Source organism: Mus caroli, unplaced genomic scaffold, assembly GCF_978045245.1.
Source record: "Mus caroli unplaced genomic scaffold, Mus_caroli_1 scaffold_2, whole genome shotgun sequence".
NCBI lineage: Eukaryota > Metazoa > Chordata > Mammalia > Rodentia > Muridae > Mus > Mus caroli.
In genome coordinates, this window is record NW_028227257.1 from 25,911,644 (window position 1) to 25,929,866 (window position 18,223).

An 18,223-nucleotide genomic window follows, 5' to 3' on the forward strand; every position below is an offset into this window, starting at 1 on the left:
TGAGAAAAACCTTCTCAGGGTAACAGAAATTTAAAGCAGTAGAAAACTGAAAAATGTAATGTGATTTAAAAAAAAAAAAAAGAATTCAAAATAATCGATTTTAAGCCAGGCACAATGGCACACACACATAATCTTTCAAGAGAATGAGGAAGGAGGACTGTGACAAATATGAGGCCAATCAGGACAACAATACTAAAAGCCCTGTCGCAAAAACCAAAAGGAGGGAGGAAGAGGAAAAGGAGGAAGGAAGGGAGAAGGAGAAAGGAGGATAGAGGAAGGGAGAGCCAGGTTAGTTAGCTTGAGAAAAGTGAGGGGTTTTAAAGATTAGTCCTACTTAAGACGGTGGGAATCATTTCTCAGCCTCTGTCTAAGCTCAGCCAAAGATGGATGCATAGCTATCTTACCTCTAGAATTAAAAGCTTATACCCAAGGCAAGACACATTTCAGAAGACAGGACACTCTTGAAATACAGAATTTTATTTAAAAACTGTTTAAAGTAGAAAAAAACCCTGTCAAGAAAGACCAGGTGGAAAATGGGTTCCCAATAAAATGGAATTTGGGGGCAACAGAAGTCTGAAAGGCCACAGAGGAGAAACAGCACCGCTGTTGTTTGAACAATGGCTCGTTACTTGCTTTTTGTTTTTGTTTTGTTTTTTTTTCTTTTTTGGCATTGTTAATCACTGAGCCTGGATTTTCCTCTGAATTCCACAGAGCATGCACTACATAACATTCTGTCATAAAATACCTGTTTTCTACACACAGCATAAGACAAGCTACCACCAGAAACAAATCAATACAAACACATCAGGGGCTGAACAATCTCAGTAGTGGGTAACACATTTTGCAGAGTTTGCCAAACAAAGGAATTGAATAGGCTGTGGGTAAAGCAAATGAGGGAGAATTAAGGAATGAAGTATTTTAAATATTAATATTTCAGTCACGGTACTGTATATTCTTTAAAAAAAAAAAAACATTTTAACATTTAGTAACACACTAGAGAATTTTATCTCCAAGAGATTAGTGCACTGGCAAAGTACTCAGGTGACAATGGGGAGCAGTGACCAGCAGACAGCGAGCACCCTAGCCTCACAGAGCCAAGGTGACACTGGCCTTCACTGATCACTCCTTTGCCAGAGGTCCAGCAAGAACTTGCAGCTCGATCACCTGCCTGCTGTAATTACAATGCTCAGCAGCAAACTTAAGGAGCCAGAGGAGTTTCCAGAGGTCACAGGGAGCAGAAAGAGAACGTGTAACTGTAAACTTAAAAGACAGTGTGCTGGGACTCCACCCCCATTCAAATCCCAGAGACGTGGGCAGGTCCCAGAAACACAATACAGAGGAACTTGAGAGAGTTTGAAAAGATCCAGAGGACTGCTCGATGGGAAGCTGAGCTCTTCGCCCCTCTAGTCACCCAAGCAACCATGCTGCTTGCTTTTAGAGCAGGGGTGCAACTGGTCAATGACACAAAATGGTTTTACAGAACTTTTCAAACTTTACTTCTGGGCCAAAGTCGACATCTATAAGATTCAAGCAGCCTTGAAAGGCCTACAACAGCAGGTTCCAAAGGGTCTAAAGTCTGCCCTTCCTTCCTTCCCAGACATAATGTCAGACACATAAAATCTCCTGTCATGTTACACTGTATATTTTGAAATATGGAAGCATATTTTAAATACTCTTAAGGCATTTATTTATTAAAACGTTCTCTGCCAGAATTTCACATTAGCTTAGAATTCAATTCAGTCTTTGCATTTCTGAGGTTGTCACCTCTTGTATTATAACCCCCCTTCTCCATCAGTCAGTGTGACCAGCATCCACATGAAGAGCCCCATGGTTGGCCTCTTGTTCCCCTGGTAAACCAACTAGATGTTAATACTGCTCTGCTACAAGGCAAAAGCTCCTAACTCAAACTCATCGGAAAAGGTGAGACTTCTGCAAAGTGCACTTTGAAGAAGAGGTACTTTTTGCTTATGAAAAGAAACCAGTGAATCCTCTAAGATTAATAAAAGGGAGTATTAACAGTTAAGCACATGATTTGGAGTGAAGACTTGAATGTTGCTCTGCTGGTCCAGGCTGCTTAATACTCTTCTTGTTCCTCCTGTGGGCCCCCTTCATCAGGTATCACAAAGCCTTCCTGAAATGGGAAAATGAAAAGAAAGGAAAGCTATCATTCAGCCGTGCCAGCTCCTCCCTCGCCTCACTGACCTCACAATTTAAGCCTCACATGTAGGCAGTCCTCCCTGTCGCCCACACACCTGGCACTTAAGCATGACCAGGTGGCCACTACTGTATTCTTTAGACAAAGCATCCATTTCTTTTTTGTTTTGATTTTTGATATAAGGTCTCCCTACACAGACCTTGCCTAGCCTAGAGCTCAATTAAATATAAACCAGGCTGGCTTCAAATTCACTGTCCTGCCTCTCCGGCCGCCTAAGTGCTGGGTTTAAAGGTGTGTCCACCACACCCAGCAACAGCACCATTTCTTAATGCCAAAAACTACGCACAAATGATTCTCATAGCATTAAGAAGCAGTGAATATTTATGTGTCTAAATATATGTTTAAAATGTGTATTCCCTCAAAATATCTTTAACTCCAAGTCCAGGAATGGTGGTTCACACCTGTAATACCAGCTCTCAGTAGGCTAAGGTAGAGGATGGTCATGAGGCTGAGGCCAGTCTGTAGTTACAGACTTGAGTTCCAGTGCAGCCCAGGGTAGAATGAGGCCATACCTCAAAAAATTCCTAACAGAGGTCCAGTAGCAAAGCACTTTATCATACACAAGACAGAGCTGGGTTTAATCCCCAACTGCATAAACAAAAACATAAAAAGTCAACTGCATTTAAGGAAGCAGAGTAGCATATACATGTAATCAATCCCAACCTCAGGATGTGCAAACAGGAGTTCAAGGCCATCCGCTACAGACTGAGTTCAACTGCAACCTGTTATGAAAGCCTTGATCAAAAACAAAGAAACCTGAAGTTGACCATCAAATTCAGTATCCTAACCTGAGTGCCACAGCTCATACCTGTAACTCTAACACTTGAGGGGCTGAAGCAGAGGGACTGCTAAATTTAAGGTCAGCCTGAGCTAGCTAAAAAACAAAAGGCTTATAGGATTCTGCCCATATTAAGTCTGCCTTCAAGCATCTTTGTCACACTAAACACAAGTATTGAACCAAAGTACCAGCAACAGTACAACAGACTTGGTCCAGTATCAATGAGGGCTGGGAAGCCAAAAGCAGGGCAGACTCGGGGCCCCTCCCCCTGCTCACTATAGGACATACCGCACAGAATGGCCACACTGCTCTTCCATAGAAACACATCTAGATATGTCTTTTCAACTAAACGTGTATAACTTAAATCAGCTGAGATGTTCATTATTGAACATGAGTAGACACAGACCTTGCATAATTACAAGTACTGTTAAACAGTAGACACGGCCAGCCAAGTATTAAATCCTAAACATAGGGTGAAGAAAATCAGTCTTTTCTGATGAACTAATATCATGATTAAAAGCTATGTAATATAGATGAATCCAAAGAAAATCACAAAGGAGTCAGGCAAGCTCCTGGAAGGAAGAAGCAAGGCATACGTTGGTAGCTATGGGCACAAACATCAAGGACAACAAAATGCCAGCGGTCCTAATAAGGGCAACAACACCTCCAGGTGGAGTGCCAAGCTGCAAGCGTTGGGTGGTCTGTAAACTGTAGAAGCTGGGCAAACCAGCCACTTCCTGAGCTTGCTGTTTCCTCAGGCAAAGATATAGGGACTCCAGGCTAGCTAGGGAAGATGTTCTTTGGCTAACGTAGCTAACTTAAAGATGAAATTTTCTGGTAAACCCTACACTGGAATACAGGTCCCAGCACAAAGTGAACTAAAATCAACAATGTTACACTTCTTTCTTAGGTGGCAGAATAGAAAGAAATTCTCTCTAGAGAGAATGTAAACACGTACATCTGTGGCATAAAGAATATCTACAATCCTCTGCAGTACAGGGTCGTTTTCCCCCTCGTTCTCCTGGCAAATCAGTTCAATGTTCCTTAGCTTTCCGAAGTAGAAGTCTCTCTCCTTCTCCAAGTCTTCAACAGTAAGCTTCAGTACTTTGACCTGTACAAGATATTGAAAACAGTGAGCACTGGTGAGCCAATAAAATATCAAACCCAAATAATGTGGGTTTTGATCAAAATAAAACATAAGCAAAATTCCAGTTCAGTTTAATATCAATTTTCTTCAGCCGCAGATAAATAATATATACTAGTTCATGGCAGCCTTGACTATGAGTTCCCAAGAAAGGGCAGGCTACAAGACCACACCTTAGAGCTGAGCGTGGTAATATATGCCTTGAATTCCAGCTCTCTCACGGTAGAGGCAGGTTGAGCTCTGTGAGTTTGAGGCCAACCTGGTCTACATAGTGAGTTCTAGGACAGCTAGGGCTATACAGACAGGCTACCCTAGGAAAAGAAAAAAAGAAAGAAAGAAAAAAAAAGCACACCTTAAACTATTAAGGAGCTTTTCTCTGAGATGGGAACAAAAAAGGGGAAATTTAAGGCTGAGATGGAAATAGAACCCACAACCCAGCTTAGCAAGATGACCAACAATCATAACTGAGTCCTTATCAGGAAGCTGACAGTCAATCAAGTCCAAGACTAGCTACATGTAGAGAGCTCAGTGGGTTAGGAGGGGTTCTAATCGCCCATAAGTTCCACTAGAGAGCTTTGATTTCCACAAAGACACTATTAAAAATTTAAACTAAGGGCTGGAGAGTTGGCTCAGCCCTTAAGAGCACTGACTGCCCTTTCAGAGGTCCTGAGTTTAATTCCCAGCAACCATATAGTGGCTCACAACCATCTGTAATGAGATCCAATGCCCTCTTCTGGTGTGTCTGAAGACAATGATAGTGTATTCACATACATAAAATAAGTAAATAATTTTTTTTCTAAATTAAATTAAGAAGTAAATCTTGCCAGGCATGGTAGCACACACCTTTAATCCCAGCTTTCAGGAAGTAGAGCCAGTTGGATCTCTGAGTTCAAGGCCAGCAGCTTGGTCTAGGTAGTGAGTGTGCCCCCCCGCCCCCTGGCAAAATCTGCCTCAACCAACTTTGCAGGCCCAGGGCCTGAGCTGCCCTTTACCAAGAGATTGCTCCCTATATAATCCAGACATTCTGTGCACTTGGTCTCTCTCTCCCTCTTCCCCCTCTCATTCTCCTATTCTCATTCTCTTTTTTACTCTGTGTGTGCCCTTTCTCTTCCCACCCCCCATGGTGACTCCCCTGGCCTCATTCCTTGGGGCCAGTGAACTCACCAGAGAGCAGCTTCCCAATAAACTTGTCCTTAATATATTCTAATCTGACTTGAATTGGCTCATTTCACTGATGGATAAATAACCTATTAGTGAGTTACAGACCAACTTACCAATATACACCAGAGCTATATACTGAGATCCTATCTCAAAAAATAGATGATCAGTCAATAGACAGACAGACAAGATAGATAATAAAATAAAATAAATAAATCTCGTGGCTGGAGAGATGGCTCATTAGCTAAGAGAACTTTGAACTGTTGCAAAGGGTATAGGCTTAGTAGTTCCCAGCACCAACATAGTGACTCACAACAACCTGAAACTCCAATTCCAGGGAACAGTCTCTACCACTTCTGTCCTTCTGTGCACACAGGTGATGAACAGAAACCCACACAGGTACACACAGTAATTCCAGAACTTAGGAGTTAGGCAAGAGGATGCCTAGTTCCAGGCCACTTAAGCCACACTCTAAAAACTTTTTTTAAGTAATCATCTCCAGGATTACTTAATATGTGATCCTTACACATCAACCAAGGATGAGTACTACAAGGTAGTTAGTGTAGAATACAGTGCTGTTCTCAGCCTAACAAACCTATCTGGATCCATTTCTCCTGTTTATCAATAGCTAAAAATTCAAATGCTTTCAAGACAGTCAGACAGAACATGTAACAGAAAGGGGTTCAGACTCTGGTAACCTGAAGAGAGCTCAAAATCCTTCCTATTAACTTTTTTAAAAATGTATTCAAGTCAAGAGCCAGGTGTATTGGTTAACATCTATAAACCAAGAACTTAGGAGGCTGAGGTCCAGGGTAGCCAGGACTACATGAAACTCTACCAAAACCAGAAGGGGGTGGGGTACATATCAGACCAAAGTGTTTCTGCAGCAAGTACAGAGAAGCAGGGTATGAGTATATGATCCTCACTTTCCAGGATCAAAGAAGAAACTGACTGGTTAGCAGAAAGTCAGCCTCCCCACCTCCTATACCCAGAACTGCCCAGAGCTCCGAGCTTTCTCTTCAAAACCAGAGCCTGCCCAATCTCAATTACTGAAACCTATGGTACTGGCCACCCAACACCCTGGTTGCTTGGCAAGAAAGGAAGTTTCCCCAGAATTTAATTGTATATGCCTCTGCAGTAAATAGGGCTCTCACTTTCTATTACCCTTATCTAGGATTGGATCACAGGCTAACACCAAAGAAACTTTCTCTAACCTCAAGAAACCTGTTTAGGCCCAAGCAACATCTTCTATGCTCTGAAATTCTCTCCAAAGTTTACCATCAATTTTCCCAGAGCAATGATGATAAATACCAATCTCCAATGCTGGGTGCCCCAGAAAAGAAAGTCAGGGAGGGTACCTCAGAAAAGTGAGAACCTCCTCAATTTGCCATTAAGCACAAAACCTAGGCTATGAAGCCAGATACAAATCCTAACTGCACTGTGTTCATCTGTAAAACCTCCCAAGGTGGCCAAAAAAGCTGTAACGAATTTAGTGTGTGGCATGAGCAACTATAAAAATATTAGGTAGTTTCTGTATTTCTGGCCACTCTTTATGCTCCTCTATTTTTCTCTACAACTGCGTCCTCTAGAGCAGTGCTTCTCGGTCTTCCCAATGCTGCAGCCCTAACACAGTTCCTCAAATTGTGGTGATGTCCAGACATAACGTTATTTCCACTGCTATTTCATAACTGTACTTTTGATGTTATGAACCATAACGTAAATATGTTTGGAAACAGGTTTGTCAAAGGGGTTGTGACCCACAGGTTGAGAACCCCTGCTCTTAAAGTTTTAGGGAAGTTTCCTTTTTCTTATTCATTTCTTATTTCTCACAAGCCAAAAAGTTCTAATCAACATGAACTTCTAAAGGACCCTGCAGCATCTACTTCATTCTATCCAGATTTCAAGAATGTCTTTTGTCCAGTGGCACTTACCTCAGTGGAGTCTATACCAAACCCCATTCCATACATCTCAATTACTGTGAGCAAAGATTAGCTCCAACCAGGGATGATGGCACACATCTGCAGTCTCAGTCTTTGGGAAGCAGAGGCTGTAGCATGGCTACAAGTTCAAGGCCAACCTAGTCTACATAGTACAACCCTGTCTCAAATAAACAAACAAACATCCACCTACAAATGATCAGGCCCTCCTCACACGTGAGGTGGTTAGTCGAGAGGCTGACTGATAACATAAGTGAGGTAATGGCGAAGCTGCTCTCAGTTCCTCCTGTGTTCTCAGTTTATCATGGAGGTGACTGTCTAGAATGCAGGGTCAATTCCAGCCATGGGGCTTCAGCTGACCACTCTTTGAGCTCTTGTATTTTTTAATCTGCAACTGCTTCCTTTGAAGTTTTAGGGAAGCCCCCTTTCCTCCAAGACTCTATGCTTCACAGCAACAGTGCCTAGCAGGTGACTGAGTCAAAATAATCATGCAAAAGCAATGAACAAAAAGGATCAATGGTCCCCATTTTGTTTTTCTGATCTACTTGCAGTCACTGAACTGTGAAGAACTGAACCAGAAGATCAGCAGGCCTTTCCTAGCACTTCCATTCTCAAGCTTCAGAAAGCAGCTTTCTGTTATCTTTCACTCTCTGAATTCCAGAGACCCTGAAGGCATTCCAACAAGGCTCAAAAACTAACTATGATCCACACTGGTCCACACTGAAGCTAACTGCCTAGAACTCCAGCACCAGGAGATCCAATGGCCTCTGCACACATATCAGACACATTCACTTGATTTCCAGACAGATAACAGGTTTCTGTGGTACAAGGAAAACCTGACCCCTGTTCTATTAGCCACTGCTCACAGCCCACTCTGAAGCCAAAGCTCACACATGTCAAGAGATCATGTATGACCAGACAAGCAAAAAGGCCTTGCCTTTATGAGGGAAGCGAAGACCGACAGTGACAATGTGAACATATGAGGGGCATACCTGCTGCATCAATTCAGCTGCTTCATCATCTCCATTGCCCACACCAGGATTCTTTCGCACCATTCCGGGGCCAGCCTTAGGAGCTGCAGTAGTCCTCTGTGTTGCAATGGGTCTCTGTGGGGCTGAAAGAAGACTAACCATGTTAGGAGAAATGTCAAAAACTAACTAATACACAAAAAGCAAGAAGTCAGTGATCAACTAACAACTGTCCACAGATAGGTCAACAAAGGTAATCGATACTAGAAAGCCCAGATATAAACAGCACAATACCCCCAACACATTTGCCCAAAGTAGTTTTTGTCCTGGCAGTAGACTTAAGTAATAATTCTGGCAGGCTCCTTCATGCTAGGGATAATCTTCCTGTGAGATCTTCACTCTGCTGCAGTGAACAAAAAGTACAATCATTCAGGTATAAACAACACTGATGGACCTTAACTCAAGCAAGGTAGCTTCATGGATCAAAGGCAAGCCCTGTATCAAGAGCAGATCAAATCCCAGCTGGTACTGCAGTGCTCTGTGCCCCATCGGGAAAAGTAGCTCCCTCTAACTCATCACCTCAGACTCACTGGACTACGTAAGGGAAGGAGCTCACAAAGGCTAGGAGCAGAGCCCACCCTTACTGCTAGAACTCAGAGCCTATCTCTTAGATGTCCACAGGCCAGGAGAGATGTACAGGTCTCTCAGCGTTTATAGCCAAAGGCAGACAAAACAGTGACAGAAAAGGATCTGCAAGTTATGTTATGTTAATGAGAAAGGGCTCCACTTCAAGATAAATGTAACACTCCTCACTTTGGTTACTCATCCAACAACTCTATAAAACACAGATACTATGTATGCCAGGCTGAGAAATCACTCATCTTCCTAGCACCCCAAAATCTATAACCACACACCTTTTTGTTCACAGTCATAGGCATTTCCTTTGAATGAAGCTCTCTGGTACTTGCTTATCCTGAACACTGAATGTTTACTGCAAGACTCAATTGTTGGTAGCATCTAAAATATCTATATCCAAGATTACCTAGATAGTCGCCACTTCAACAGCTAAGGAATAAAAAGTATACATTTCTGAGGGCAATCAGAACTTCCTGTTGGTATGGCAATAGCCAGCAGTTTTGTGAATACTTTCATGTAGCCCAGGAATATACTCTGGGTATAAACTCTTGGGTATTCACCAATGAGAAATGAAAATGTATTCCACACAGAAACTATACCTGAACCTTCACTGTAGCATTAATCATGACAGCCAAACACTAGCAACAACTCAAATGGACATCAACTGACAGATGAGGAAGTCCACACAATGGAATATTCAATAAAAACAATCAAGTACTAAGCTAGGCTGCTTGGGAGGATACAGCAAGAACATCACAAGTTCAAGAACCCATTTGAGCATTTCTAAGATCCTGTCTCAAAATTCCAGGGACGGGGGAGCCTGGTATACTTCACAAGTACACAATTCCCCTACCCTGTGTGAGACCCAGGTACCTGGGGAAAGAGAGGACAGACACACAAGAAAAAAGTATCAGCTGGTGTAGTGGTGGATGCTTCAATCCCAGCTTTGGGACACAAAGGCAGTCTCATGAGTTTGAGGGCAGCTTTGTTTATCTAATGAGTTCAGATAAGCCAGAGCTACATAGTGAAAACAGTCCTCCCCATCCCCCCAGAAAGCTATAGCACAGATGGACTTTACATCATTACGCTAAGGAAGCCAGACACAAAGATGAAGATTACACATATTCTATGTTAGTATATAGGGAAAATGTCTAAAACCAGCAAAGCCACAGAGAGAAAATAGATCAGTGAGTGCCTAGAGCTAGGGATGGGAGGAAGGTTGGAGGAAATGAAAAGTGATTGCCACTGAACATAAATGGGTTTCTCTCTGGGTCATCAAAATATCCTAAAACCAGTTGTGATAGTAATATTTATAAAATTCTTTAATTTAAAAAAAAAGGAGGAGGCGCATTCACATCTTTAATCCCAACACTTGGAAAGCAGAAGTCAGACTGGTCTACATAGTGAGTTCCAGAATATCCAGAGCTACATAGTAAGACTTGTCTAAAGAAAGAAAGAAATTAAAAAAAAAAAAAAAAAAGTGAGAGCTTCTTAAAGCTTTGCTGGTTTTCCTAGTTTTCAGTCAGTAGAATGCTTGCCTTGAAACTCTTCAGACTTGAGCTGCATCCCCAGAATCCATGTAACAGTACATGCTTGTAATCCTAGGGATGTGGAGGCTAAGACAAGCAGATCCCAGAGGCTCTCTAGCAAGCCAGCTTTGCAGATTAGGCCAATTCCAGACCAATGAGATATTTCAAAAAGCAGATGAATGGTACCTGAGAAATACCCAAGGTTTGTCTTAGATCTCCAAATGCACCTGCATACACACACAAGAAAGGGGGCTAAAGAGATGGTTCAGAAGCTAAGAGGACTTGCTGCTCTTCCAGAGGATCTGGTACATTTCCCAACACCCACATGGTGGCTCACAACCCACCATTTCTAACTCCAGTTCCAGGGAATACAACACCCTCTTCTGGCTTCTGAGGGTACCAGGCACGTGATGTATACAGACATACAGTCAAACAAAAAACCCATACACATAAAAAAATTAATTTGTTTTTAGGTTAAAGGGGTAAAAAATATATGGTATGTGAATTATTTTTCAATAAAGCTATTCAAACAAAACTCCAATAAGTGGAGCAGAAGGAACAAAGTTCAAAGTCACCCTTGGCTACACACTGAATTCAAGGCCAGCCTAGGCCAGAGACCCTGTCTCAAAAAGAGACCTCCATCTTTAGCAGGGAGTAGTGGCTCACAACATATGCACATGTTCTATAAATATACTACAAAAACACACCATGGGAAACCCAATAAGCCCAAACCTAAGACTCTCTCTACAAACCACTTCCCCCTCCCTCCTAGCCCGTGTAAGCAGCAAAGTAAACTATAAGCAGCTCTCATGAAGGAAGCCAAAATCAGGCACAGAAAGCTGGCCTACAGAATGATGGCATAATGATGCAGACAGCCTAGAAGAATCCCTCAAAGACTGAGAAAGCTCTTAAGACCCTAAGCTTTAGACCTACCTGTAACTTACTTACCTCTTGGGTATTTATAAAGGGTCCCAATTTCCCATGTAACTAAAGCTCTTGTATGTGAGCTAGCATAGGGAAATTCTATTGCAACCAACAACACCCCTTTGGTAAAACATCATACAGTCACTCACTCACCCAGGCCAGAGGCAAGTGCTAACTTCCCACTCTACAGAGGAGGGAGACCTGAGGACAGGGGTGAAGAGGCTCCCACAGAGCTGCAGAGCACAGGGATGTATCTGCCACGTGCCAGAGTCCACACCCTTTCAAAAGCACACAGCAAAACTCTTTACTCAGAGCCGCAGCATAACCCATATGGAGCACCTATGCCCAAGCACCACCAATTTTTTTTCTTTTTAAGAATAAAACCTTCTGGTTCAGTGTTGAATGAGTGGAAGTGGCTCTGTTTACCTGCAGTACTGGAGCCAAGAGGTTTCTTCGGTTTACTCAAAGCTGGGGCGACAAGAGAAGGAGCCACTGCAGTTTCTTGACCTTGTCTGGCAGCTACAGGATCATACTCTTTTCCATCATAATTTGCATCAAAAAACTTCTTGAACCACTGAACAAATTCAAAATTGTCCTGAAATTTTCCTTTTACTAATTTATCCACAGGAATTATCTGCAGAGAAAAATCAAGACCATTCAGAACAAAGCAGAGGGCTTTGGCAAACATCAAACCTGTCCACTCATCAAAACAACACAACGCTCTCCCAAAAGGTTTGCTAAGATCAGTTTGCATTCAATACAGTACCAATCCTTAGCCAGCCCTCCAAACTCCTGAGAAAAAATGTTGAACAAAAAAGGAACAAGGACCAGGACAAGATTTAGTGCCTACCTGGTATGCACAAGACCTTGTACTGAATCCTCAGCACCACTGAGGAACCAGGATCACCAAAGTCATATACACACATCAAGACACAAATGAAAGGCAGCAACTTCACTGCACCATGAAGAGAAATTCCCTGGCTGAGTGCAGTGCCACATATTTGTGAACACTCTGGGAACTAAGGCAGGAACATGTCAAACTTGAGGTTAACCCAGGAAAACTCTATCTAGAAAGGGAGGGGGGAGGCTAGAAAGATGGCTCAGCAGTTAAGAGGATGCTCTTCCAGAGGGCCTAAGTTCAATTCCCAGCAACTACATAGCAGCTCACAACTGTCTGCAACTCCCAATTCCAGGGAATCTTACACCTTCACACAGACTACTCATGCAGGCAAAATACCAATGCACATAAAAGGAGGGAAGAGGAGAGGAGAGTAACAACAAGTCAAGGTACAGGATCAAGTACAGAATATTTTTATAGAAGTAACCTAGAAATTAAGATAGTTAGATGTCATTCTAGTAAAGATTAAATAATACTTAAAATGAAACAAAACACTGTCTGATGCATGGCCAGTGAGATGGGTAAAGGTGCTGTCACACATGCACTCATGTGTGCTTGTGCGCTCGCACCCCCCACCAATAAAATGTGACAAAAGAAAACTTTAGGGCTGGAGAAATCACAAAATGATTGAGGGCACTTGTTGCTCTTGCAGAGAGCAACCTGGATTGTTCCTGGGTTTGGTTCCTAGTAACCAAATGGTGGCTCACTGCAACTTCCAACTCCAGGAGACCCAACCCCTCTTCTGACCTCTACAGGCACCAGGCACACACAGGATATAATGCATAAATACAACTAAAACATTCATACACATAGAATAAATCTTTTTAAAGTAAACTGTTAATCACTGGTTTAGATTTACAGGCTGACTGCCCCAAAGCATTACTAAATTTAGACAGTAAAGAAAGAAGACAGTGAGGGAAGCAGGAAGGGTAAGAAAAACCTGGTTCCCTGAAATCATGGTAACAAAAACAAGAAGTAACATCAATCAGCAAGAGAGAGTGTCCAAAACTACTTTAAGATAGCCAGGCAGAGTTCCTCACACCTATGAGCCCATCACTCAGGAAGACGAGACAGGAAGATCACGACAAATTCAAAGCCAGCCTGGGCTACACAGTGAGTTCAAGACCAACCAACCTGAGCTAAACAGACTTTCAAAAATAAACTTTTAAAAAGCCAGCAAGGCCAGGTGAGGTGGCACATGCCTTTAATCCCAGTACTAGAGAGGCAGAGGCAGGAGGTTCTTTGTGAGTTTGAGACCACCCTGGCCTACACTGTAAGTTCCAGTACAGTCAGGACTATACAGAAAGACTTGTCTCAAAAAGACTATTAAAAAAAGGGAGGAGGGCAGAGAGATGGCTCACTGAGTAAAGATACATGCTGCCAAACCTAATGACCTGATTTCCCAGTTGTCTGCAGATCTACAAATGCACTTCCATGTGCACGGACGGATATACATACATGCATGTATACACATACATACACACACACACACACACACACCTCTTTGTAAAAGAAAACTAAAAATTAAATATTTTAAATATACGAAAGTAACCTAAACAAACGAATCAAGTTTACTTACTTTGTCAACGCCCATCCTCTTGAAGCCTGCTTGTAGTATTTTGAAGTTCTGGATATATTCATGTTCTAGCTTAGCTTGGAATTTCACTTTCTTCAAGGCAATGGATCCAGGGAAGAGCATGTCCATAAACTGACAGTATGCAGCCCCTGAATCAACAATAACACAAAAACATCAATAAACTCTGGGTCACTGAGTACAACTTTGACCCCAAGACAGAATCTCACTATACAGCCCTGGCTAGCCTAGAAGTTGCTATGTCGGCCAGGCTGGCTTGCCTCTGTCTGAGTGCTGGGATTAAAGGCATATACCACTATGACCCACTCTAAATGCTACTAGTGAAAAAACATGGTCATCTACATTTACTTAACCCAAATATGATTTTATTAAAGACAGGTTTCGTGTCGCCTAGGCTACGGTCAAATTCCATGGCATTGAGAATAACCTGGAATTTTTGATCCTCCTTCCTCTACTCCCTGAGTGCTGAGATTTTGAGGGTGGAAACAACACATCCCACTATATGTGTGGCACTCAGGATAAAACCCCGGGCTTCTGTATACTAGGCAAGTATTCCACATTCCCAGACCTGACACACAACTGTAAAGTCTGTACAGAAAACCATAGACAGCCAAAGGCTGGGGCCACAGAGGCAGCTCAGTAGTTAAGAACTCTTGCAGTGGACCCCAATTTAGTTTCTAATATCCATGTCAGGTGGCTCTTAACCACCTGCAACTGCAGCTCCAGAGAAATCTACACTTCTGTGAGCAACAGCACACATGCACACATACATGCACAACTTCAAGTAACAGAAATATTTTTTGGAAAAGTTTATATGAATACAAAATAAAATTTTAAAAATCTACTAACAAAGGGCTAGAAGCTGGCTTAGCAGTTAAGAGCACTTAATTTCAGAGGACCTAGATTTGATTCCCAGCACTCACAGAGCAGCTTGTACTTGTCTATAACATCAGTTTCCAGGGGATCCAATGTCCTTTTCTGGCACCAATGGTACCTGGCACACATGTGCTGCACAGACATACATGCAAGTGAAACACTCATACACATAAATAATAAATAATTTTTAAAATATTAACAAAATGGAGTCTTATGTTTGGTTTTAAAAATAGGATCTTGCTATGTAAATCTAGCTGATCTGGAAACTTACTACAGAGCCTAGGCTGGCCATGAACTCATAGAAATCCCATTGCCTCAATCTCTAGAGTCAAAGTCAAAGCTGGTTTTATCTGACAAATTCTGCAACATACTTCCTTTGGAAAACAGGCAGAAAATGAAGGTTACTATGAAAGTCTAACGCTTGTTAGAAACTGTCATAAATACTAGAAAGAAAAATGCTCAGAACAATAAAACGAAAAAAAGAGGCAACAACACATTTTCTAAGTCTTCACAAACATACACATTCCTCTCCATTGTGGCACATGCATGACCACAGACATCCATCAAACACACACAGTTTTTGTTTTGTTTTGTTTTGTTTTGTTTTGTTTTGAGACAAAGTCTAGCAATGTAGATCAGGCTGACCTTAAACTCACAAAGATATACCCACTCCTGACTCTTAAATTCAGGGATTAAAGACATGCACCACCACACCCAGCACAATATTAATTTTTCTTAGAGTTAAATAGTAAACAAATATACTAACCAACAAACCACTTAGCATCAGAAATTACCTGTCTCTCAGCAAATCTACTCAAAGAATCATCTGTTTTAATTTTAGAACTCAGAGTCCTCAGAAATATTACAACTTTTAAAACTAAACATGGGAGCTGGGGATGTAGCTCAGTGATAGAGCTACGAGGATCTGAGTTCAAGTCCCAACACAAAGAAAAAGATTAAAAGCAAGGCCCAAAATATGTGGCCCAGTAAGTAAATACCACAGAGACTAAAGACGAACCATAGCATTACACTGAGCTCCTAATTCCCATGTGTGACTGTTTACCACATAGAAGCCTATAGGCTACCACACAGTTGAGAAAAGCAATATTTAATAGAAGAACAGTATTCCACATGACTATACTCTCACTGACCCACCCAATCAGTGTATGCCTATGTAAAAAATTTTTAATTAATTAATTAGTTAATTAATTAATTAATAAGGTCCCTGTGATGGTTTGTATGTGCTTGGTTCAGGGAGTGGCACTATTAAGAGGTGTGGCTTTGTTGGGGTAGGTGAGTCACTCCTAGCTATCTGGAGGCCAGTATTCTGCTAGTGGTCTTCAGATGAAGATGCAGAACTCAGTTCCACTTGTACCATGTCTGCCTAGATGCTGCCATGCTCCCACCTTGATGATAATGGACTGAATCTCTGAACCTGTAAGCCAGCCTCAACTAAGAGTCCTTGTAAGAGTTGCCTTGGTCATGGTGTCTGTTCACAGCAAAAAAAAAAACAAAAACAAAAACAAAAAAAAAACCCTAAGATAGTCCCATTAAAAGAGGTAGTGATAGACTGAAGCAGTAGAAAGCTTCCCAAGGGTTTCTGGTTGGTTGGTTGGTTGGTTGGTTGGTTAGTTGGCTTTTTGGTTGGTTGGTTGGTTGATTAGAGACAGGGCCTTGCTTAGTAGCCCAAGTTAGTCTGAAACTCTCAATAAATCCTCCGTTCTGCAACTCTCAAATGCTGAGATTACAGATTTGTACCACCATGCCCAGTTCTGTCCTTTTCATAAATATCTCAGATAGGAGGGAAAAAGTTAAAAGGGGGGCATCCTTTCTAGTCTCTGCCTGAACGACAAAGTAGCTGTAACTAGGGCAAAGGTTGACAACGTAAGCACAGCTTCAAGACAACTGAGGAAGACCTTGTTTCAGTGGCCCATCAGCCTTCAGCAAATAGAGTCCACTCAGGCTGCGGCTTGACAGTGTGGATTGATGAGAGGAAACTGAGGCAAGCAGTATCAAAGTATCCACTGGCTGTCACGGCTCCACTCTAAGGCTCTGCTTGAAAACAGAGACCACAAAATACAATGCCAGGGCACTAATCTCAAGTGCACTGATGTTCAACCTGGTTCAGTTCAGAGCACTTTTGCAAAATATAATGAAAATCATAGCCAATATTCCCTTATACTATGATACACATCTGTAATCCCAGAAGCTAAAAAAGGTGGATCATGAGTTCAAGGCCAGCCAGAACTCAGAAAAGGCCAGATACAATGTAATCTGTAATCCTCTCATTCCTAAAGCAAACAGGAAAGGGTCATAGGGCATCACCTGGAAGCTGAGGGCCCAGTAAGCCTGGAGTACATAGTGGCAGAAAAGAGAGAAGAGAAACAACCCTGGACCTGCCCGCTGTCCTCCACATGCATACATACCATGGCACACTAGAGTCCTCACACCATACATCACACACAAAATAAATAACTCCAGTGCTTTAAAATTAACATGCACAAAACACACATGACTACTAAAAGTGATACAGGCAGGAATCCATCCCATAATCAGCCACCAAACACAGACACTATTGCACATGCCAGCAAGATTTTGCTGAAAGGACCCTGATATAGCTGTCTCTTGTGAGGCTATGCCAGTGCCTGGCAAACACAGAAGTGGATCACAGTCAGCTATTGGATGGAACACAGGGCCCCTAATGGAGGAGCTAGAGAAAGTATCCAAGGAGCTGAAGGGGTCTGCAACCCTATAGGTGGAACAACAATATGAACTAACCAGTACGCCCAGAGCTCATGTCTCTAGCTGCGTATGCAGCAGAAGATGGCCTAGTCAGCTATCATTGGGAAGAGAGGCCCCTTGGTCTTACAAACTTTATATGCCCCAGTACAGGGGAACACCAGGGCCAAGAAGTGGGAGTGGGTGGGTAGGGGAGTGGGGGGAGGGGGTGGGGAATAGGGGACTTTCCAGATAGCATTTGAAATCTAAATAAAGAAAATACCTAATAAAAAATTGGAAAAAGGAAAAAAAAGTGATACAGGCTTCAAAGAGCACATGCAACTTGATATTCTTAGATATAAATAAAATCTGCGAAAGGGGGGGGTGTCATTAATGCAGACCTTAAAATGCAAGCTGAAAATATTTTTAACAAGGAAAAATACTATTTTGATTTTAAAACAAACAGAATTGTATAACTTGCTTTTTCTTGTATGTTACTCACTTTAACATTCTGAGAGGCAAGAAACTAGAAACAAACTACACAGCCAAGAAAAGAAATTAAGGCCGGTTTGGTGGCGCACGCCTTTAATCCCAGCACTTGGGAGGCAGAGGCAAGTGGATTTCTGAGTTTGAGGCCAGCCTGGTCTACAAAGTGAGTTCCAGGGCAGCCAGGGCTACACAGAGAAACCCTGTCTCGAAAAAAAAAGAAAAGAAGAGAAGCGAAGCGAAGTGAAGCAAAGAGAAAATTAATAGTACTTCCCACTGGACACCAGGTGGCAAAAATCAACTCCTCCCTCTTTCTGGACAAAAGCAAGCCTACTGTCAAAATCATCCTGTAGAAGACATTT

At 42.2% G+C, this 18,223-nt stretch overlaps 1 protein-coding gene across 3 annotated transcripts in view; it reads right to left on the reverse strand.

Moving 5' to 3' along the window:
• Window positions 1-960: 960 nt before the first annotated feature.
• Window positions 961-18,223, reverse strand: part of Mapre1 (microtubule associated protein RP/EB family member 1) — a 35,166-nt gene continuing 17,903 nt past the window's right edge. For all 3 annotated transcript variants that reach the window (XM_085833162.1, XM_021149380.3, XM_021149389.3), the window contains exons 3-7: window positions 13,767-13,912; window positions 11,716-11,923; window positions 8,225-8,346; window positions 3,952-4,104; window positions 961-2,131 (exon numbers count right to left, since the gene is read on the reverse strand). In XM_085833162.1, coding sequence (XP_085689288.1) covers window positions 2,075-2,131; window positions 3,952-4,104; window positions 8,225-8,346; window positions 11,716-11,923; window positions 13,767-13,912 — 686 coding nt within the window. In that variant the 3' untranslated portion in view covers window positions 961-2,074. The remainder of the gene's footprint in view (window positions 2,132-3,951; window positions 4,105-8,224; window positions 8,347-11,715; window positions 11,924-13,766; window positions 13,913-18,223) is intronic.